Source organism: Hippopotamus amphibius, chromosome 1 (assembly GCF_030028045.1).
Source record: "Hippopotamus amphibius kiboko isolate mHipAmp2 chromosome 1, mHipAmp2.hap2, whole genome shotgun sequence".
NCBI lineage: Eukaryota > Metazoa > Chordata > Mammalia > Artiodactyla > Hippopotamidae > Hippopotamus > Hippopotamus amphibius.
Genome location: NC_080186.1, coordinates 32,325,188 through 32,349,761, shown reverse-complemented (window position 1 = coordinate 32,349,761; position 24,574 = coordinate 32,325,188). Strand labels below are relative to the sequence as shown.

The window sequence follows — 24,574 nt, the reverse complement described above, 5'->3', positions numbered from 1 at the left end:
TTTTCATAGTAGAGAGCTGATATATTTTAAGGAGGGGAAAAGAGCTAGCCAAAATATCTTCTGCCCGGGCTTCCTAGGTGGCACAGTGGTTAAGAATCCGCCTGCCAATGCAGAGGTCACGGGTTCGATCCCAGCTCCAGGATCCCACATGCCACGGAGCAACTAAGCCCGTGTGCCAAAAAAAAAAAAAAAAAAAAAAAAATCTTCTCTCCACGATGAAGAATCTCATAAAGTCAATGAGAAGATTAGACTGATTACACAACCTGATGCCTCCAGCAGAGGCCAAGTCCTCTGATGTTACAAACACTGAGTACGGCAAATCGTAATAAACTAAACAGGCCCACCTCTTTACTTGAGAACACAGCAGATTTTCTCGAAAAACAACTCAAAGTGAGCCCCCTAAACTTTCATTTCATGGGGTGATGGTGGCTTCAGGGACATACGTGGTTACTCAAAGGTACGTCAAACTCTCTCCAACCCCTAGTGACTGGTGCCAAAACACCCTAAAAAGCGTCTCAGAAGAATGGAGAACAACTTTAGAGGGAAAGAATGGATGGTATGGCTGAAAACACTCATTTTCAGGAATGCCTAGGATTGCTTTCCCAAGAAGCTGCAGGATGGAGGCAATGAGTGTGGGAATGGAAGAAAAAAATGCTTGAAAACTCAAATACATGGGTGAAATATATTGTAAATCATAAAAAGAGCCACTAAAAAATCCATGATGGAAACTGTGCTGGAGAGGATAAACTTGCCTGCTCTCTTTAGAGATTATGTGGATGATGGCAATTTGGAATTAGACAAAAAGAATGGATCAGAAAATGGAGACCACCTACACTATGAGTCAGAAGTCGATTTGAAGAAACTCATCCACGCTGTTACTCAAATGTTTCCTTAACAAAGCTTGAAGGAGAAATGCAAGAAACATTTTAAAAATTATGTGAAGGCAATCAAATGAAAAAGAGCTTACAAGTCAAATGAGAAATTGCCAAACTGAGCAAGCCTCTTTGCAATTTGAATATTCACAGCTTGAAAGTGAAATTCAAAAGCTTCAGCTGAAACTTCAAATACTGACTGAACTAAATCAAGAACATATAATGAAACTTTGCACAAAGTTAATCAAGGAGGGAATTTACTGCTTAGAAATAAAGAAGAAACTTCCCAAAGTGTACAAAAACATCAGCAGTGTACACCAGAAGTGCAACTCCAACAGAAAGCTGGCCAAAGACCTAGATAGAGAATTGGAAAGAAACACTTCCTTCTATCAAAGATGGATCATGTCCCATGAGAAAAAATCCTCAACAAAGTTGGCTGGCATTTCTGTTGACTAAGAGAAAGCTCAACGAGCTAAGAAGAGAAATGGTCACAGGAGACACAAATTGGCCAAAGTAGAGTTTAAATCCCAGCTTTCCCCCAGGGGCTCCTCTGCCCTGCTATTCAGCAAGCAGAGGCCCAAGAGGGTCTGGGCATCCCTCTCCTTCATCAGGTTCCCAGGCAAGGAGGAGGTTAAACTGTGAGGCTTGAGGGACCCAGGGTCACGTCCAGGTTTAATTCCAGAGCAGCCACCTCCTGAAAATCCACAACCATAGCAGGACATCTGCCTATGTTTTCTGTCTTTAAAAGTCATCCTGATTTCTCTCTTTTTAGTTGATGGCTGTTATTCAACTGATGCTACATTTGCTCTTATTATAATTCCTAAGATAGGGTTTAATATAATGCTTAAGAACACATTATTTCCACTTCATGGGACTCTCTAGTATTAGACAGTATAACTTGTACTTTGGCTGCAATAAAAGATCCTCTATTACTTAAACCATTAATTGAAGTTTGACATGACCAGGTGGAGGCATTTGAAACAATACAGGCAATGCAACAAGCTGTTATTAAAAATCTATAAAAGTAACAATATTTATCCCAATAAATTTTGACTAGTTTTTAAAACAATGTTAAAATAAACAAAAACTAAATAACAATATCCCCGGCTAAACTTAGTACTATTTTTATTGGTTTAGCCCTAAATGAATAGATTAGGGGAACTAACATTTTGCAATTTTTTGTTTCTTGATTTTTAAATTTCTTTTTAATCTCTGTTATTTTGTCTAGCATATGCTTTGCTGTTTAAATGTTTAAAATTTTCATGCAGTCAAAATAAAAGTTTTCCCTTCTAAAAAAACCCGGTACGTTCATAGTTCTCGTTAAATAAATGCTCCCATGAGAGACCAGTATGAAAGTTGTGGTACATAGTGCTGGGCCTCTGAGTGGGAAGCCCCTCTCTTTCTGGAGAACCTTGAGTTCAGCCTGGAGGATGAGGTCTCTGATTATGCCAGTGACCTTAGGAAGAGGCCTACATGCCTATCTACTGAGAAATGAGTAAAAGAGCCCTAAGTAAGCAGCAGCACAAGAAGGTTAGTTTGGCTTTATCCTCCGGGTCAAGTTCTCTAGAGAGAAAATTCCTAGTGGTGGGTCCTTAGCACCTTTCACATGGAGGAAGGCCTGGTGCTGGAAAAAAAAAAAAAAAAAGCAATCAAGCAAGGTAATTAAGAATCTACACTGGTCCTATGAAGCTAAGGCAAGTGACCTTAGGATTATGAAGCAGAACAGGGACCGGCAACAAGCCGAGGTAGGATCTTCAATTAAACCTTCAAAGGGTGACCGGTTTTGGACTTCCCTAGTAGCGCACTGGTTAAGAATCTGCCTGCCAATGCAGGGTACAAGGGTTTGAGCCCTAGTCCAGGAAGATCCCACATGCCTCGGAGCAACTAAGCCCATGCACCACAACTATGGAGCCTGCCTATAGAGCCCACGTGCCACAACAACTGAAGCCCACATGCTGCAACTACTGAGCCCATGCCCCATAACAAGAGAAGCCACCGCAATGAGAAGCCCTCGCACCACAACAAAGAGTAGCCCCCACTCACCACAACTAGAGAAAGCTCATGTGCATGCAGCAATGAAGCCCCAATGCAGCCAAAAAAAAAAAGTGACTGGTTTTTAGTTTCATGTATGTTGTGATAAGTTCCCTTTTTTGTTCCCCCTTTGTACTCGAAGTTCTGAATGGTGTTAACAAGGCTAAGGGCAAAGAATCAAAGGAAGTGATTTGTGTCTATATATGAGCCAGAGCTTTAGAGCAGAGGCAGCAATGCGATGAAAGCATTGATAATCCAGAAGAAGCACCTAAAACGGGAAAGAGAAGCAAGACACTGGGGCCTCCTGGGCAACTTTCCATCTCTGCCTGTGGATTCTCTTTCCTGAATTCATATTTTGGAGGTTCTCAGCTTTGACCAATAAGGAAAACTGGACTTCTTACACTTTCTGGATCAACTTAATATCACTCACAAATAGCTCTACATGGGCTATTACTTCTACTTGCAAAACCATTTCGTGAAAATCTTGCTCCATCCACTTTCTCCATCAAGCCTTTTTTCCTTCCTAGTCTGACTCCCACAGCACTCTGTTGTTCTCCTGTGGCACTCATCTCAGGTTGTTCTGTTCTTGGGTTTTATATTTGTTTTTACTTTGTGAGCTCCTTTAGGTAACAATTGCCTAAGTTAGCATACTTTTAAAAAATCTAGTATGAGTATTTTTCTTATGTGGATGTGAGGTCTGAATCCCTTATTACTCAGAAAACCACACAAAGGTGATTTAAATATCCTACATAGAAAATTAGGAGGAAGGCTGTCCTTAATGTTCCTTGTATCCCGGTTAGCCAGGATATTCTGGCTCTAGCTAATTTCCTCTACACAAAGACTCTGCTTAAAGCATTTATGAATAAGCTAGAAGAGTGGTAGCTGAGGCATGGCTTCTCTGAAAAGGGGAGGGAGGAAATACAAAATAGCTGCTTTCATTGGGGGCAGGAAGGAGATTATTTCATTAGGAGCTAAACAGTGAGACTATCTCAGTACAAACAATTGTTTGGCTTGAAGGCTCCATGTGGCCAATTACGCCGGCAAAGGCTCAGCTGGAATGGAACACAGAGCCTGCCAGGACTGAGGGATAGAGACTGACACAGTCTCAGTCATGGCTCTGGGATCCCAGAGCATCCCAGCAAGGATGCTCACAGAACACACTCTACCCTAATCAGCAAACAGCACCATTCTGCACCTAACCCAGTCAAGAATGTGGATTGAAAAGAAACGAGAAAAAGATGACACTGGGGACAAATGTAAAGGAACTCAACCTAAAACCAACAGTTGGGGTGGGGGAGAGATAAATTAGGACTCTGAGATTAACATATACACACTACTATACATAAGAGAGAGAAACGACAAGGACCGACTGTATTGCGTAGGGAACTATATTCAATATCTTTTAATAACCTATAATGGAAAAAAATTTGAAAAATAGATATATAACTGAATCACTTTGCTGTATACCTGAAACTAGCACAATGTTGTCAATTAACTATACTTCAAAAAATGGTTAAAAAAATTAAAAAATATTAAAAAAATAAAACCAATATTTTGTAGCAAAAGCAATAAGGATAAAACCCAGATCTTACAGGAGAGCTAGAACATTTCAATCACTACCTCATTGGCTTTCATCAGGCTTGAGGGAGGAGGTGTGTAGAGATGGATCACTGTGCTGGCAGCTAGGCAATTATTTCAAAGTTGGCCAGGCGGACCTGATATTTCAAAACTTGACATTATAATTATACTAATTTCCTATCACTCATGACCTCACTTCAGGAAACAGATGTTAACTTGATCCGCAGCAAGTTATCGTCTTCACCCCTGGGGACATTTTGGTTCTTTACATTTAAGTCACTTCCAGTTAAAGCCTTAGCTTCCTCTTCGCAGCAACCAATATCTACTTATATTCTGAAAAAAGTAATGAAGATGCAAAGTGAGCATGCCCACTTTGGGGGAGGCATATCTTTAGAAGAAGCTACCAAAGAAGGGTGATAGAGCTCTTGACCAATGAGATGGCTCTTCCTCCTCCATCCTCAGGACAAGTAAAAAGCAGCAGAGGATCAATATGAAAATAGATATTAAAAATAGCCATATTCAAAGAGTACCACTCTCCTCCCTCTAGAGCAGTGCTTCTCCACTGAAGCAATTTCCCCCCCAAGTGGCAGTGGCAATGTCCGGAGACTCAGTTGTCACAACTGGCAGAAAGTGGGGGTGTTACTGGCATCTAGTAGCTGAGGCCAGGGATGCTGCTTTACCTCCTACCCAGGACAAACTCTCAGCAAAGAAGTATCCAAAACATCAATCCTGCTGAGGCTGAGAAGTCCTGCTCTAGAGAAACCATCTTTAAGCCATTTAGTTTGAAGCACGTGAGAGATAAGAATATACCAATCCTGTGGAAGAGCCACTTCTCTTGTTCTGTAACAAACAGATAAACATTTAGATATGGAATTCCAGAACTGGAAAGAACCTTAAGGATTACCTAGTCCAGGCACAGCTGGAGAATCTAAGGCCCAAAGAGGTCAAGCCATTTACCCAAGTTCATAGAAGAAATCATCAGCTGGACTGGAATGAGAATCATCTTCCTACCCCCCAAATGTGTGTCACACCTAGTAGATGCTCAATAACAGTTACTAAATTGATATCCTATTCTTCAGGCGTTCTTTTCTCATCACATACACACTCTCTGCTGCTGGTAAGCCCAATGCCTGAGCCTGTGTGTGAAGGCTCCTCCACGCCCCTTCCCAGCCACATTCCTCTTCCTCAGAGGAAGCTCAGAAGTGGAGGAGAGTGAAGAACAAGCAGCCGGGCAGAACCCTTTTTTCAGTTGTTTTAAAGGGAAGCTCGTGCTTCTCACATAGCCACAGAGATGGCTTCGCACAAAACCTTCCGAGTCAGCAAATGAACTCTTGTACAAGCCCACAGATATGTGAACTTCTCCCTTCCATGGAGTGCAGCTTTCCCAACACATCAAAGGAGCCCCAACCAATGGCAAACAGACAGAAAACTGGTGCCAGTTTAACTGAATCACAACTGTATCCAAAAACTAAAGAACTTTCATTTCTAAACAAACAGCAGAACAGAAATGAATTCTGGGATCAAAGTACAGATGGTTAGTCCAGTGACATGCAGAATGTTAGTCATGGAAACAGCCCTGGCTTAAGGGAGCAGAGGAAAAGGTGAGATTTGCCCTTTCTAAAGAAGACATTCGCTACAATGTTTCAAAAGCAAGGTATTTCAGAATTGGGTATAATGAGGTACAGGTTGGAAGGTGTGGGGCAAGGGGGTGGGGCAAAGATGCCAGCCATGTAGATAGAAAGTTCCTGCAAAGGGGACATTACGCAGAGGAACCCTGGGCAGGTCTCTAGGGGAAAAAATTGCAGCTTCAAAAGGGCCAAAGCAAGGTTCTTCAAATTAGACAAAGCTGTTCCAGCAGGGATAAGGAGAGCTTGTAAAAGTGCTGCAAGGTTATGATTAATTTCTACGGCACCTGAGAACGGTGTCTAAATATTTACTCCCATCCCACAAAAAGGCTAAAGGACTGCTATTTCAGCCTCCTGTTTCACACCCCCTGCTCCATTTCCCCCAAGATAATGTGTCACACTGAAACCTCCTACGGAAAGGGCAGAGTACTAGCTTCGTGACTGGCTCCAGCTTTCAATGCGGCACAGATGCCAGAAGCACACAAAAGAAATGGCACACAGGAGCAATTACCACAAAGCATGAGATTCACCTGCCCTGCTTCCTGCACTGTCACAGAGCTTCAAATATCTGACTGAAGAGTACGAAGGTGACTTTCAAAAAACAAAACAAGATTAGGATCTGAACGTGCATTACCAGAATAGTATTCACGATGGAGACACAGACACTATGGACCAGATGCTGTGTATTAGGTAACAGGGAAACACGGGACACTGGCCCTTTCCTCATGGAATTCACAGTCTAAGGAAAGCCTTGTAAAACAAAAACAAAAAACAGTAGCTATTTTCCCCTTTCCACCAATGTAGGGCTTCTAATCCTCCTTCCCAGTGGACCGAGTTTAAGTGAAGGAGGCCTGTAGGAACGATGTAAGATGCGGATCAACGGGCCAACAGTATTTCCACATATCGCATATATAATGTGGAAACTGCATGTGAGAGATGAGAATATACCTTGGCCCATCTTGCTGTGATCATGTCCCATAAATCTGTCCCTCATAGTCAAGCCTGGATTCTCCCCAGCTCTCTTCTCCTTGTCTCAAATGTCCACTGCAATGAGGCAGTTCAAAATGACAGCCCCCACGGCAAGGCCATCCTTACATGGACTCCCTGACAACTCCTTAAAATTACAGGGCCCACATGACTACTCAGCTCTGAACACATAAATAACCCATCAGTTTAACAGCAACACAAAAATTCACATTGTCTCATTATTTTATAACACTGAAAAATTAAAACCCAAATGTCCCACAATTGGGCAAGAGTTAAGTAATGATATATTGAAACAACAGAACACAATAAAGGCATTTAAATGTTTTTAATGTCATGAAAAATGCTTATGATAAATGTGAAGCAGAACAATGATATAAAATTATTATAGCACAAGCTGAAATAAAAAATGGGTGATAAGGATTATATGAAATATCTTCTGCATCATTATATTTTTTTCATACTTTCCAATGATTTTCACCACAAATATGAATAACTTTCATAATGAAAAAACGTAAAATTTTTGATTTTCAAAGAAACAGCATTTAATGATGTTTAGCTAATAAGCACAACGGGTCTGGAAGTCTGTTCCTATGGTAACAAATCTCTTTTTTCCTTTTATTCTTTTTGGCCGCGCAGCATGTGGGATCTTAGTTCCCCAACCAGGGATGGAACCCACGCCCCCTACAGTGGAAGCACTGAGTCTTAACCACTGGACGGCCAGGGAAGTCCCTTTTTTCCCCTTATCTGCATAAGAAGTCTAATGAAACTTGAGTCTTATTTCAACTCTGCCCATAAAATGGACCCTTGATTTGAGTCACTTGTGTCTGGTGCCTATTCACAGACTAGGTTCAAAACCAAGTCACAATGCTCACAGGAGGTGATCTGGAATCTTCCTGATTCCAATGCTCTATTTAATGATGCTTCTTCTCTCTCACCTAAAAGCTAGGAACGTTAATATAGCGCTCACACTCTAGGAAAGACCTTTGCTCAAAATTCTCCTTGTCTGAAACAGCTCCTCTAACCCAACTCCTCACATTTACCTTCAAAGAGACAAAGTCCCCAGTTCCTTACAACTATTCTTTCAATAAAAATGCTTTCAACACAGCAGAAGAGCCTGAATCGTCATTCTTTCTTTTTCAAATCAGCTGTCACACTTAAATTGGTTTCCTTTAGGTCTGCTGTTTCCAGCTATTTTGAACACAAGCATCATGATAAGGACAGGGAGTTTCCTTCCTATTTCTCATCAGAGGGCTTGGGTCAGTTATAACCCAAGTGGTAAAGTATCAACAAGAAAAGACACCAATGCCCCCTCCTCACCAGCATACGATATTATCAGTTTGCATGGAAAATTTCATGAGAAATTATTTTTCGAAGGCATTAGAACAAAAACCATCTAAACAATATTAAGACAAAAATTTTAACTCAAGGCTTGAAACACTAGAGAACTCACTTCTAAATCTACATACACATACACATACACACAGAGGGGACTTCCACTAAGATAAGAAAAGAGGAACAAGTTAAAATTTCCTTCGTGGGCACTTCAGGAAGTAACATTGTAGGATTAACATGTAAACCCACAACTAAAGATGTAAGCTCTCTGGTAGAGGCATAGGGATTTATGGCCTTCCCATCACTAGCAACTGCTCTGAAAGACAGTATGGCTATTTGCAAAAGAGGGAAAGAAAAGGTGCTCTATTTTCTCACATCTCTATGCTGGGACAGACTTACCAGCTACAGGTGAGAGTAGGTCTCTCTTCCTCCTGTATTTGCCCTACTATTTTCCATACATCATAAAATGAGAGAGTTACACATTTGTTTTCTGGGTAAGGAGAAACTACATCAAGCCTGAGGGATCCAGTTCTTATTGTTTCCAATCAAGACATTTCTTTTTGAAAGTTCTGCCTTGAAATTAAATAAGGATCAACAAAGCATTCTCCAAGTGGGCTTATGAAATCCCGTACTTTCTAAATCAACCATATCCTACAGATATTTAAAAATCAAACCAGAATACCCAGAGGAAATATACAAATGGGGAAAAGAGGGTTATGGTCAGCAAAAATGGTCAGAAAACTACTTAACACTACTTGAAAACAAGCGGCAACAATAAAATCCCAGCAATATGTTACAAAGGTGGGTTTCCAGGGCAAGCTTCAGCCACACAGGAGGGAGCACGGGGGTTAAGGGGAGTGGGGGACAAACTGAAGACAACCACCAGGGCAGCCTTACGCTGACAGATGGCCACAGCTGAAGGCAGGTCTGGCTCATCTCTGGGGTTTTCCACTGGGGAGGGACCTGCAGTTCAGCCATCAAGGCACCAGCATCCACAAAGCCTGTGGGGAAATACAGGATCCAGAAGAGTGGGGTAGGGGAGGAGAAAGTTTGGAAAATGGAAGAGTCAAATACAGTAGTTAAATATTGTAATTATTAAACATGAGGCTTCAAAAACGCATAGATGTACCTCTTAAGGTGAGATGGACTGGCTGGGAAGAACTGGTACTCTGGGAAGCAGGCTGACATGCTTTCTACAATACCAAATTACATTTTAATCACATCTGTGAATTATAGTAGTACCTGCTAAGAGGAAATTAATTTTTGGAGAAAAGAGAAAAACAATGAAACCTATGCCTTTTTTTTTCTTTTTTTTTTTTTTTACTGTTGGTAACTTCACTCAATGAGGGTTCCTTATTCATAGCTTCTGTGGAAAACAACAGTCTAAAAGCAAACATACTCACACTCTACTGAAACCCTTGCTGGCCTAGTTCCACCAATTCCATTAATGTGGCAGGTGCCCAAAGGCAGGTGACCTGATTGACAAAAAAAGCACTTCTAGAAAGTGCTAAAACTTGTATCACATAACTCATTAAACACTTTATAATCAAGAAGAAAACTAGTAGCAATAACTTGAGAGCCTTTGTCTTTAAACAGAGCAGCAGCAACCTTCTGAATAAGAGCAAAAGTTTTTCACGTCCAGTATATAAGATAGTATGTCCAGTGATCACACCTCTCTCACCCAGTGCTAACCGATCTGCACTTGTGTGTATGTGTGTGGGGGGGGGGGGAGGAGCGAGGGGGACAGACAAACCAATCAAACTATTTAAAAAGATGTGGCACAAGGAAAATTGGCTCCACCTTAATAATCAAGGAAAGTCTAATCTGTACCATGTTTTAAGGCTGCAATCCTCAAAACTCTGTACATCTTAAGTGCTACTGACTCATGTTTTTAGTTGTAGATGGGACAAGCTCAGTGTACACACATCATGTCTAAGGCTTCCCAGAATTAACAGGGTGGGAACTTATTTTCTGAGTGACCAAACAATAAATTGCTCCTGGCAGAGATCAAAAGTCAAATACAGATTTCACAGAAGCCACGCATCTTAATTATACAGGGAGGCAATACCTGAGTTGTTACATGACTTCCCAGGACTAATTATTGTTTCAGCAACAGTTAAGATCCTTCTGAAGCACAAGAGGTTGTATCTGCCTGAAAACTCTTCTTATCGGGTGTCCAAAATAACTCAACTGTTTCCGTACAAGGAGAAAGAATTACATCTTGGAGATTTAAGTGCCTTTGTGCCTTTGCCTGTCTCAACCTGGATCCTCCCCTTGCTCCACACTATCACAGGGAATTACATCTCCCAGGCTCTCTTGCCAACTGATTTCTGAGGAAGTTCCATCAGTGGGAGACACTGATAAAGATGAGAGGCAGCAGAAGGGGGGAAGCCAGGGTAACGTTCTCTACTTGCTCTGAGTTCCAGCTGCCACCAGATAGCTCTTCTTCCCACGCTTCTAGCTCACAGCAGAGGGCTCAAGCTTCTGGCCTTTGGTGACACCAGCATCTTCTAATTTCCTTAGTGGGCACAGGAGCTCCCAGGTGTCGCCGGTCTCTGGGTTGTCTCAGCCCATTGACCTGCTTGATTGACTCTTGTATCACCTGTGGAACCTATTCCATATTAACTTCCCTCTGCTTGTACCACCTACGGTACTTTCTGTTTCTCTGAAGGGTCCCTGACTTTAAAATATAATTTAAAACTTAGCTTTCCTAAGAATTACACAAATATTCAGATAACTTAGAAAGGACTTCTTCTAACAAGAAACAAAGCAGGGGACACATAGTTTTTCGAGCCAGGAGACCACTGTGTCCCCCTTTCCCTGGCAAAGTAATAAAGCTATGCTTTTCTACTTCACAGCTCCCCCCCACACACACACCCCCCAAAAAAGGATTTATGTCATTCAAACAAATATTTACTGAGAGCCTGACCTGTGCCAACTGTTGCTCTAGGTGCTGGGAATACTACAGTGAACAAAACAGGCACAAAACCCCTGCCCTCATGGAGCTTATATTCTAGTGGAGCTTATATTCTAGTGGACGTGTTAACTGTGCAAATTAAAATTTTAATAAGTTAACTAGCAGAAGAATATTTCTTTAACATAGAGGAATTTGGTGAAAGTGAATTAACTTTAAGGGGTTCTACTCTACACAGACCTGGTTCCTACCTTTTCAATGTGGTATGCTGAAATGTCACATTCCAGGGTCCAACACAGAACTTCTTCAAAGTTAGTATCTACTTGGCCACATGCTCAAACAGAAATATAACTGTGATAAGGATGTAGGCTGACACAATAACAAAAGGTAGGCACCGTATGCTTAGAATGTAGAACACAAGTGTGTTTAATGCAGATTCTTGCTGGGCATCTTTTCCATGGGGGATCTCATTTGGAGGAATTGAGTCTGAGTCCACTCAATAAGCCACTTTATCTCTTGCCTACGGCACAGGTAGCTTCCAACACAACATACAAAGCCAGCCACAATGTACATGACAGGTAAAGTGTTGTGGTCTCCAGTTGCATGACACTATTTCCAAGATGGAATTTTCAGGCAGAACAGAAACAGACAATGACTCATGTGGTGAACAGTTATATAGACAACTGTGCTCAAGAAAGCTGCCACCTACATACCATAATGACATCAGATGAAAAATGCAGAAAGAAGGGAGTTTTCTGATTTAGTTAAAAGCAATAGATTTGCTGAGAGGTGTACTGAGAGATGTGGCTGCAGCTGCCTGTTTACACATCCTAAGCAGTGAATAACCAAGGGCACACATCAAACATTCAACACTCTTAGACAGCTTGGGTATGAGAGCATGCTCAGCCTCAAAATTCAACAGCATCAGCTCCAGAAATGGCATGACATCTACGGTTGGCATTTCACTAGGCTTCTCTAAGAGAATTTAATATACTCATGAAGGTACACATCCACGGAAATCTAGTGGGCACAATACTCAGATCTTACTACTCAGCAGTTAGAAAACATTTCATGTTTGCAATATTTATAATTCCATTTGAGTAGCAGGTGGACTTCCAATACTATGGGCTTCTTACACAACAGGGAGTCTAAAGCATATTCATAATCTCAATGCCATACGGCAAGTCAGCTACAGAGCTAGCATTTATTTTAACCTTATGGGTCTCTGCCTACCTTATCCCTTGCCAATCCCCAACATGTAGTGAGAATATGCTAAAGAATCTCACACACGCACATGGTACAGCACATCCTGAAGCCTTTGCACATTCTGTTTGCTCTGCCTGGAACGCAAAGTCCCCTAAATTCACCTGACAAAGTCACGCTTATCATTCAAGACACAGCCTCTTTGAGCCACAACTTCCTACAGACTTGCTTGCTTTCTTCAATGCTTTCACTTCTCCCTGTACACAATGCCACAATGATAATTACTACATTGCATCATTTATCTTTTTACACATCTGCTTGCCCATTAGACTATAAAATCCTTGAGATCAAAGGCCCTATCTTTTAATCTACATGTCTTGGTACAGTGTCTGACACAAAGCAGGTGCTAAGAACTATTTTCTGAATGAATATATATAGTGTGGGATTGCACTCTCAGGCTTGCAAAGAGGTCCTAAAAGATAAGGCATTTGGTACTCTCTATCTATCCCCCTGCCACCAGATGATATTTAAATGACAAGGAGAACGAATAGGAAAGTATCTCCCAGGGAACAGGTTTAACAAATTGATATTAAAAGACAACCTAATGGGGGCTCTGATAAATTATTTTCAGTAAAACTATGTCAACCTAACTACAACTGTCAGAGTTAAGGTGCATTAGCTGTAAAAAGCCAGAAAGTTATTTGATCTTGGCTGGATAAGGGTGTTTAACAACTAGAGATGGAAGGAAAACTTCTGTTGTCCAGATCTGATGCAATTTTTAAAACTCTCTTAAAAGGTGTCACAGATACAGCTAAAATAATTAAAAATTGATAGGAACGTTCATTTCTAAGGAATGATATTTAATAAGCAATGATTTAGCTATTGAGAGAAAATAAAAGTAAAGCAAAGCTAGAGATTAATTTACCAGAGTTAAAATTTAGGACTAATGTTTAAAAAATGCCTATGCCAAGATTTCCTGGTCTAATCTTTCATACAACTTTGAAGAGGCAGGAAACATCCAGAGACTATCCACAAGGGTACCATAAAGTACTATAGGAAATGGTTTTGGCTTAAAAACTAGGTGAGTTTTTTATTCAGTGAGCTATTCAGTGAGTCATTCTAACTGTGGCTTCCAGTAACTAGAGTATTTAAGGGAATAAAGTCAGAAAGTGGAAAGAATAAAATCAACATAAAATAAACGAGTTCAGCAATGGTAATAATAAATAATGCTTACATTTGTGTAACACTTTAGTTTACAAGGCATTTTTATTTCCAAATGAGGAGAATTAAACTGAGAAAGTTAGGTGGCACAAAGCTAAAATATGCAGAGTAATGGAGTTTAACTGTATGTTCCAACATCAGAAGTCTACAGCTGATTCTTTGCCACCTGAAAGGTGAGCTTACATGTGCTATGGATGGGTCTAGGACACTTTCTAAGATGACTTCAGTGAGAGCAGATGTTTCCAAATCACTTACGGATATCTTTCAACTTTACACCCTGAAAGAATGGGGATGCTTCTTAATGTGCATGGAGAGGGGATCTCCATGCCCTCCATGTTACGCAGTTGACTGAAAAATGCCAGGTGCCATGAACTGTGGATAACATGCTACTCTTTGCATAAAAGCACTGAAAAGGAATATATTTAAATGTAGTTGTTTGTCCACGCATATATTATCCTTTAAAAGTTACATAAGAAATTACCAATAGTGGTTACTTCCAGAAGCACTGGAAAACAGTGGCTAAAGATTCAGGGACAGGAACACGACTTTTCATTGTACATATTCCCTTTTGAACGTTTTGCATTTTGAACCACATGAAAGTGGTTTTTCAAAAAGTAAATTCAAATTTAAGAATATATAATGGGAGGTGGAATAAAGGCAATGGTTAGGTGATACGAAGTGAAAACATTTCAGAGATGGGATGTTAGCAGAAGAACAGAAAAGTAAAAAGGTTTTTGTCAGACTCCAGAATTCCATGTGGTATTTCACAGTTGGAAGTAAATATTCCTCAAGTCCGTCAAAATTCTTCCATTCTAATTCTTTGTTCATTAAACAGCTCTCAAATTTTCACAAACCTTGATATTGAGAAAGGAATGTCCCAACAGTGGACGTAAGTATTCAGGTCATCAGAAAGGTAGATCCTTTCATGGTAAATAAGATAGTGTCTAGTTTAAACCAGTCTCTGAAGAGGCTGATTAGGAGTTATTCCAGGCACACTGATAAAGTATGGAACTGCAGAGCTAAACACTAAATCTTAGACTAATATAACCCCACCAAGGGTCTATCCAAAACTGGGACCTGGCCTCAACTAGGTGGAGTTAACCATTAACATACCTGAAGTTTTCAGTATGTTTGACCTCTGTTCTACCATGACTTAAGTCAGTCCAAAATTTTACCCTAAAGCTCACAATAACTTAAGGGCTTTGGGTGATGAAACCACATCTTTCAGCCTAAAGCAAGTCACAGCATTTTTTTAAAGTCAATATCAAAACAGCATCCGTTCCCACACAGAAATTATTTCAATGCCTTAGAGGTACTGGAAACTGGTGAGTCTTATGCTCAAGAGAGTTAAAAAACCCCAGGACCAACAAAACCTGTAGTACACAAAGAGAACACATGTTTATTCTCTATTCTGATGTTCAAATTACATATCTAAAGATACTATTCTTAAATCAATATAAGACTTTAAAAAAAGATTTATGGCCAGAGTTATTTTGGAACATTACAAAAATACCTGCTCATAGGTCTGCAGTTCAGGGCTACATCATCTGATTTTATATTAATGGATTAGCAAGCAGTCACTCACCAGGTCGTATACAATTAAGCTCTCAATTTTCTAAGTAAGAAAGGATGTGAGACCTACAGATAAATACTCAAGTACAGACCTCATTTTAGCCTGCAGCTTTAAAATTCCTCCTCCCACTAAATGTATTTTTTTATCGGAGCTTAACAGATAACTTTATCTACGGATGCAAGTGTCTCTTCCTTCTACGATCTGACATTTGTCCACATGATCATTACAACAACCAAACTCAGAGAAAAGGAGAGGGAAAATGAGTGAGAGGAGCTGAAAGAGCGGAAGGGGCTAGCTAATTCACAAACTGGATAAACTGAGGCCACAACAAATGTCTTACTGAACTGAATTGAAAGATGACTGACTGACACATTGTCATCTCATTTTTTAATACAATGGCCAAGCCACTGAAGCCACCAAGCCAAAGTGTAAAGCTAATTTGTGAAAAGAATTTGTTTTAGAAACCAGGATTCTACTATCAAGAGCAGCCAATAAAGTTTACAGGCCAGCAGTTACTAGCTCTCAGTAAGAATGAACTGACTAATGTTTCATCACCTGATCCCCAGTAAGTCTGTTGATAAAGAGCGACGGAAAATTTGGAGGAAGAAGTGATGAATCAACCTCTCTTCCATGTGCTATATTTTATTGGAATATGAGTAAGTAAGTATTAGAGTGGTATGCAAAATGGGGGATGGTGGTGGTACGAATCATCAAAATGGCATCTGACTCCCCAAATGTAGCAGTGCTCACTCCAGTGGGCTGCTTCACGGTGACTCAAGATCTGTCAACTGAAGACCCAAGGGAATTTGAGTAAAGCCAAGAGATACACTCCTAAATTTTAAACCAAATCTTCCAACAGATCTAGCACAAGATCTCACAAGAGTCAACGATAAGAAATCAACCTCCTCGGGTTGGGGCGGGGAGGGTGGGGGGGACTCGAAGTGGGGGGAGTCAAGGAAGGGAGGGAATACGGGGATATGTGTATAAAAATAGATGATTGAACCTGGTGTACCCCCCCCAAAAAAAAATTAAAAAAAAAAAAAAAGAAATTAACCTCCTCAATATAAACTGATTCTAAAGTACTTTTTTAAATGAATTCTTGCCAATGCAAAAATTCAGGAAAGAAGTCTGGGGACCTGCTTTCCTAGTGGCACATGCCAGATGTTCAAATCAACATATCTCTCTCCTGTTCTCCTTACATAACCTTACTTCTCTAAAATAAGAGATAATTGAGTGAAAGCATCAATTAAGCATGTACTTCCTTTCTCAATATTGATAAATACAAATACATTCGAATCTTTGTTATGTGCTGTACACCCAACATACTATACAGCAAACAATCCAGGAAACTTCACCGCATTATGAACAAAAGTAAATCAACAATAGCTTCCCAAATATATCCTTTTCTACCTAAACTGAAAAGGAAAAGAATTTTCCCAACTCCTCCAATTTATATTCCAAAGAATTCAGAAAGAAAATAAGGAAGCAAAACATTTATAATCTATCACTTTCCAGTGCAAATATTTCACTAATAACCAAGCTTTGGTAGCATACTCATCTGTAATTGTATCAAATCATGAATTTCTGAGCGCACAGAAAACAAAGACTAAATGGCTCTGCCAATCTACATGATCATATTTCACCTTTAGAAGGGTGATCGCCATGGAAGCAATACACTGGATGCATCCCTTGCTTCCTTCTCTGCACTGATTAAACCCATCCTGCGCTACAGCCACAAGCTGCTAGTTTCTGCCACCACACATACATCGGGCCTCCAACACACTCCACAAGCCAGGGTTAGGCTGTCTAGAAATCCGCACTGTGTCCCTGCATAAGGCAGTTGCCCCCTCCACACATCCAGGAAGAGGAAAGCCACCTAAGCACTCTCTCAGATCTCAGCAAGGCTGTAAAATGACAGAAGGAGCTGCTAACCAAATAGCAGGCAGCGACGCTCACCACCTTTAAAAACCATTTAGGCAGTTTTGCTCCTCGTCATCTCACTTCCCTCCTCCCCCTCCTCCCTCTCCCCCTCCCCCCCCCCCCCCCCCACGCTGCAGTTCACCCCCAGCTCTGCAAGCGGAAGGCTGCGAGCTCTGCGCTGCCTCTGGACTGACAGTCGGCCCAGAACTCATTCAGAGCCCTGAAATACAGACATTCTCACCTGCACACACCACGCCACTTCCACCCACACCATCACCGCCCCCTCCCCTCCCCCTCCCCGCCCCCGCCTCCCCGCCGCAACCACACACACTCGCCCTCGCAACCTCTCCGCACACCGATCCCGGCGCCGCAGAACAGCTCGCAGCCTCCTCAGCAAGGGTATCACGCGTCACCAGACAGATGACCGGGGCCACCTAAGCGCCAGAGACCCCCTCCCCACACGGGCCGCCTCCCCCGCGCCGCCCGGCGGCTGGACCCCCTCGCCCGCCCGGAGGGATGCGCTACCTTTAGACTGGCAGTCCGCACAGAACTTGTTATCCTCCTCCAGCAGCAGGTTGGCCAGGACCGCCTGGTACCGATCCACGTCCTTCACCGATTTGCCCGTCATGGCCAGGGTGCCGGCGGGGGCAGAGGGCTGCGCGCCCTCCTCGCCCCCAAAAACCCCTGCCTCAGCCCGGAGGGGAGGACCCCCGGCCCCCCGCCCAGGGGCACCTCCTGAGCGGGGGAGAGCCCGCGCCCCCGGCCCTGCGCCCCTCCTCGCGTCAGCCGCGCCCGCCCCCCACTCTGCAGCCCCCTCAGCGCGGCGCCCCCTGGCGGGCTCAGGGAAAGGCCCGGGTCCAGGCAGGGACCCTCAGCCCAGGCGAGGCGGGCGCCCGGGCCTCCTGCGTGCCGGGCGCAGAGACGACCCCCCGGCCTGCCTGTCTAAGGGCCGTGCGTCCCGCGCCTCGGTTTCCCTGGCAGCTGCCGCCTGCTCTGCCACCAGCTCCGCCGCCTACTTCCGGCAGCTCTTCCTCTCCTCCTCCACCCAGCCCAGCCCGCGCATGCGCCCCGCCCCCAGCGCTTGGGACTGGGCTCTTCCCTCCGCTTCGCCTCGCGGAAACCAATCCGGGCAGAAGTGGGGGGCGGAGCTTGGGTGGGGCGGAGGGAGGAGTGGGCACGCCCCCCGCATGTCCTTGGAAAAGAATGAATGGAGCGGCGGAAAGGGAGTGGAGGGAGTAGAGGAAAACGAAGGGAAACAATTAACCTTAGTTGAGCTCTTACTATGTGCCAGGCGCTGTGCCAAGCGCTTTATATGAATTATCCCAATACAACCCCCAAAACCTCTCTACGAGTTAAATATTTACCATCTTACGTAACCCGGGGGTTGCGGATACTCCAAAGTTCTCCAGCTTAATCTTCCCTTCAATAGCCCAACCTCCTAACCCAGGATAAGGGGACATCACAAGCTCCCAAAATTTTCAGAGGATTCGGGTTACCTCTCACTTGGAATGTCTGCTTCTGCTGAATTCTGGGCCTCCCTGTTCATGAAGTCTCCTCTTGTGATTACTGACATCTTTGGACATTGTTTTGCCTGGTGCCTAGACACTTGTTTCATTCCTCAATCCTCCCCAAATAGTGTAGTTTTGTGCAGCACACCTTTACTGAAGGTTATTTGGTGAGATGGGGTGGAGGGGAGGGGTGAGTACAGTAAAACACCGAATAGGTAACTGCTTTAAAATGATTATTAAACCATTGTCCAAAGCCAGCCTTACTACAGAGTGTAGTAAGTACAGATTTTCTCAATGGCTGTCCTTTTCTTAGATCCACCTGCCTTCTGGCAAATGTTTTCATTCACTCATTCATTCATTTATTCACTCAACAGATTGTCACTGAGAAACTTCTAAGTATCAGGCACTGTCGTGGCGCGGGGAAGGGAACAACATGATTCAATTCATGGCTTTAAAAGGTCACTCTGACTACTACAGGAAGAATGGATCAGGGGAGCTGGTAAGACCAGATGCTCAGAGTTATCTCTAGTCAAACTCTCCTCCATCTCTTAACTTTCCCAAACACCAGGATGACCTCAAAACTTTCATCAGAGAAAAACTAAAATTTTCTACCACTTTATTAATCAAAACAATTTGATTCTCTGTCTAAACTTCTTTGCTTCTAAACCACGCCTAGGAGATTTGACTCTCATAAACACATAAGTTCATTAAGGTATTTTTCCTAAACAAACTCTCAGTTCTTTCTCTAGAAGGAATTCTGCCTTCTTCCTAAGCTAATTTTCTCAACATATATCCCACTTGTAATCATTTTTCTTACTTTAGCTTACTTAAATTTTCTTATTTTAACACGTATTTTACAAATGAGCAAACTGAGACTTAGAATAATAAACTCCTTCATCTAGGGAGTTGTAGAGCTGGGATTTTTAACCTAGATCTCTATGATTCCAGAGCCTTAGTACTGTCAGAGTTTTTGCTTATGTTATCTATTATAATCCTCAGAAAACCCCATTAGGATAGGTATTAACATAACCATTTTTCAAAAAATGATGAAACAGTCTCAAGTTGATGAAGAAGAGGCTCAAATTACCCAGTTAATTGTGATCCTTGTGCCTTAGTTCAAATTCTCCTCATCTTCATCCCTGCACTATGCAAATAGCCTTCCTGCCTTAGTCTAACCTTAGTGAATCTGATCCTTTACCCCACTCTTTGGAGAGAGCTTTCTAAATGGCAAATCTGGTTGACTAATTCTCCTGCTTAAAAACCCTTTAGGGCTTCCCTGGTGGCACAGTGGTTGGAAGTCCGCCTGCCAATGTAGGGGACATGTGTTCAAGCCCTAGGTCAGGAGGATCCCACATGCTGCGGAGCAACTAAGCCCATGTGCCACAGCTACTGAGCCTGCACTCTACAGCCTGCGAGCCACAACTACTGAGCTCATGTGCCACAACTACTGAAGCCCACCTGCCTAGAGCTCATGCTCCCCAACAAGAGAAGCCAAGGCAATGAGAAGACTTTGCACTGCAACGAAAAGTAGCCCCCGCTCGCCACAACTAGAGAAAGCCTGTGCGCAGCAACAAAGACCCAGTGCAGCCAAAAATAAATAAATAAACTATAAAAAATAAATCTTTAAAACAAAACAAAACAAAACCCTTTAGTGGCTCTCCATGATCTATGACAATGCTTCTCAAAATTTCCCATCTAGAGAGAGGGCCTAGTCTGCTGGTTAAGCACACAGACTGTGGGACCAGAATGACTGGATTTAAATCCTGAGCTTTACCGCTTACTACTGTATGACTTTTATTAGGTAACTTAACCTCTCTGTGCCTCAGTTATTTCATCTATAAAATGTGAATGATAATGATATTAAACCTACCTAATTCATAGGATTTTTGTGAAACTTAACTGAGATAATGCCTGTAATGTATTTAGGATAGCTCTTGGTACAGAGTGAGTGACAGACAATTAATGCTCTTCATTAAATATTTCTGGCTTCCTGCCTTCTGGGTGCATGGTAGGGTTTTATTTCCTGGCCCTCTTATGGTTGGACGTGGCCAGTGAGTTTAAGCAGAAAGGATATATGTCTCTTCATGCCTGAAGCATTTATTCGCTGCTTTGAGACTCCTCAGATTCTCTTTCCCTCTGGCATGGAAACCATCAATGTTCAAGGTGGTGGTTGTCTTGGTACCATAAAGGAATACCATAGACTGGGTGGCTTATACACAGAAATGTATTTCTTACAGTTCTGGAGACTGAGAAATACAAGGTCAAGGCCCTGAAAGATTCTGTGAGAGCCCACTCCCTGGTTCACAGCAGGGGACATATCACTGTGTCCTCACATGGTGGAAGAGACAATAGAGCTCTCCAAGGTCTCTTTACAAGGGCACTAATCCCATTCATGAGGACTCCACTCTCATGACCTAATCATTTTCCAAAGGCTGAACTTCCTAATACAGTCACAGTAGGGGGCAGGATCTCAACAAATGAATTTGGTGAATTATGGACTTAAACATTCTGTCCATAACAGCAGTTACTCTATTATCCTAAATTCCTGAGTAACTAATAAGTGAGAACCCTCTGCATAAAGGATATGCAGCACGAGCAAGAAATTAGCCTTCTTTGTGTTAAGCCACTGAACTTTGTGTGTTTACCCCAGGGCACAAAAGAGCTTATCCCAACTGATACATCAAATATTAGCTATTATTATTATTAACAGCAGAGGAGGGAGTTCCCTGGTTGTCCAGTGGTTAGGACTCCTCACTTCCACTGCAGGGGCCACTGGTTCCATCCCTGGTCAGCATGGTCACCCCCTCCCCCACTCCCCCCCGCCCCCGCTAAAAAAAAAAAAAGGCAGACGAAAGTGAATGCACATCCCAGAGTCTGAGAATATGGCCAAAGCAAACTTCTTCTCCTTCCAAGTACATATATTTGTTTTGAAGTCTTGAATTTTTCCTTGACAATTCTTGCAAAAATGTTCCCTCTATTCCATAATGTGACTGTGTTATCTTGTCATAAAACTATTTCACATTAGCTACCACCAGGGAGAAGAGTTTCCAATCTGTGTAAGTGACTACTGGATACAGTTTGGATGCATTATACCTATGGATTTCAGAAAATTGGGATGAATTGAAAAGACCTGATGCCACATATACTCAACTTCCAGATGAATTCTCTTCTTGGTCTTTATATCAGAATATCTTGAAACCCCAACTCACATAAATAAAAGTGCAAAATAGAAACTGGTTTTTAAACGGTTAAATTAGAATAGTCACTGTGGTAAAAAATGCCCAGAATACTACCAAAAAAGTGGTATGGTGAATATTTTAAGACTGTTGCTATTGGAGAATGTCATTAATGTATCTTCTTGCTAAGAGATCAAATCTCGTGAGTTACATGTTGAAATAAAGCAGTTTCTAATCCACTGGTCAGTCACTTTACTAATTTAGGATAATACTCAATAAAATGACTTTCATCAAGAAAGCTGAGATAACCAACAAGGACCTACTGTATAGCACAGGGAACTCTACTCAATATTCTGTAATAACCTATATGGGGAAAGAATCTGAAAAAGAATAGATATATGTATGTGTAAAACTAAATCACTTTGCCATACACCTGAAACTAACACAACATTGTAAATCAATTAAACTCCAATATAAAATAAAAATTGAAGGAAAAAAACCTGGATAATTATGTTCTCCATTTTATTACTAGCTCTGTACTATAGTCACATGTAAATGAATTGAGGATGTCAAGTGAACTCATAATCTATTCAATAACTCTCTTCAGCCAATTCCCAATTTTTTTCTCAGTATAGAGAACTTGTGATTATTTAAAAGCTTCCCCTGCCTTGCAGTGGACTGCAGTTCCACTGCCTTGCAAATATATATCTGCTCCATAAGCCAACTCTTTGGGCTCTGAGGCTGAGCTACATGCCCATCCTCTCCTGCTCCAGTTCCCATTTGTCTATTTACACAGCCTGAGACTCTAGGAAGAGCCTCAATTTTCCACTGCTGATGGAGCGCACTGTGAGAAAGCCGAGTCTCTGTCAGCAGGACTATTTCTTGCTGTTCACAGCATTTCTCAGGACTCCAGGTGATCAGTGGTGGCCCCTTGCAAGGACAGAGGATGGCCTCTCCCCAGCTCCATCACACATTGTCATCTGGGCCCCAAATGACTGGTGTGCAGTCTCACAAAGTCTTTCTTAAAGGCAGCTTAGCTGGCGTTTGAACCTTTCCCTCTCTCCTAAGGGTTCAGGCCCATTGCCCAGGGACCTGAGGAGTTTGAGGGGAACAGACTTCAATGCCACATCAACCCACCATTTTCCTCAAGACAATTTGAGCTCCCCACCTCTACTAAACATCTCCGTCCTCCCTTCTCTCTCTTAGTTTAACAATAAAACCTCCCATGACTATCAACCAGTACGAACCTGGGAGAGGAGGCAGAGCCAACTGTAATAGCAGTGTCTGAATCCCAGCCTAACTCACCATCCCTGCGATCTTGCTATGTTGCCCACAGGTACATAATAGTGACCAGACAACACGTGAGTAGTTGCATTGCAACTACATAATGATTCAGGAGAGTGGGAACTGATATCCCTACTTCTTGCATTTTCAGGGCCTGGGAAGGATTGAGCAAGTATAGCTGGCCTGGCCTACTCTGAGGAGCCTGGTGTATAACAGAAACTTACCTCTCACCAAATAGCAGAACACTGGGGCAAAGATAAGTTCTTAAGTTTCCAGAAAGGAAAAACAAGTCACATAAAAAGGATCAAGCGTCAGAATGGCACAGAGCTCTCAACAGAAACTCTGGAAGCCAGGGGACAATGGAAATTGCCTCCAAAACCCCGAGGAAAAGAAGAGTTGCCAGCCCAGAATTCTGTACCAGCAGAACTATTGCTCTACAGGCAGCATTGGGTAAAGACGCTTTCAGATACACTAGATCAGCGGTCCCCAACATTTTTGGAACCAGGGACTGGTTTCAAGGAAGACAATTTTTCCACGGGGGGTGGGGGGATGGTTCAGGCAGCAATTAGAACGATGGGGAGCAATGGGCAGCACCAGATGAAGCTTCACTGACTTGCCCTCTGCTCACCTCCGGCTGGTGCCTAACGGGCCGTGGACCCGGACCCGTCCGGGCCAGGGGTTGGGGGCCCCTGCACTCGATTTCAAAAATTTACCTCCTATGCTAGCTGTGCTCCACTGCCCCCCATATCTACTCTCCACCCTTCACCCTGCTCTGTGCCCTGAGAGGTAACCTCTGTGCAGGGTATCCACTCAGCTTCCCTGCACACTGACTTCCGATTGGACTCAGCCAGCTGGAGGCACGCGTGGGATATCAGAGGGCAGGGTCAAATAGAGGTTGAGTTATTTATTTTCTCCGCTTTTCCTGCCGGCAGAACCACCACATTTCTAAGTGACAGCCAGAGTGCCTGTGAGATGGCCGGCTCCTGTGGTTGTGGCTCTTACCACGTTCTGGGAATACCCGCTCCTCTTGCCCCTTCCGGGTGCCGGCTGTTGTTGGCCCCGAGGTACATCGTGCCCCTTGATTTTTTCTTTTTTTCAACCCTGCCCACGTTTTGTAAAATTGTCCCTTCTTGAAACTCTTTTCAGTTGCCCTCTTTCTGTTGGCCATATGCTTCCTGTTGGAACCCTAACTGATTCATCCCCCACGCGTACTTTGTCCAAAATGACAGAGTAAATCAAGAAAAAGGAAAACACCAAATCTAAAAACGAGACAGGAAAAGAATCGAGGTTATTCCCGGTGTGATGGCCAAGGGAAATTCCAGGGTGACAGGTACACAGCAGAGTGGCTAC

At 42.7% G+C, this 24,574-nt stretch overlaps 1 protein-coding gene across 1 annotated transcript in view; it reads right to left on the bottom strand.

The window, feature by feature from the left end:
• The window catches only part of SMAP2 (small ArfGAP2), a 44,120-nt gene extending 25,836 nt beyond the window's left edge, over positions 1 to 18,284 (bottom strand). Inside the window, exon 1 of the mRNA XM_057706737.1 lies at positions 17,782 to 18,284. Within this exon, the coding sequence (XP_057562720.1) occupies positions 17,782 to 17,884 (103 nt within the window). The 5' untranslated portion in view covers positions 17,885 to 18,284. The remainder of the gene's footprint in view (positions 1 to 17,781) is intronic.
• Positions 18,285 to 24,574: the final 6,290 nt, after the last annotated feature.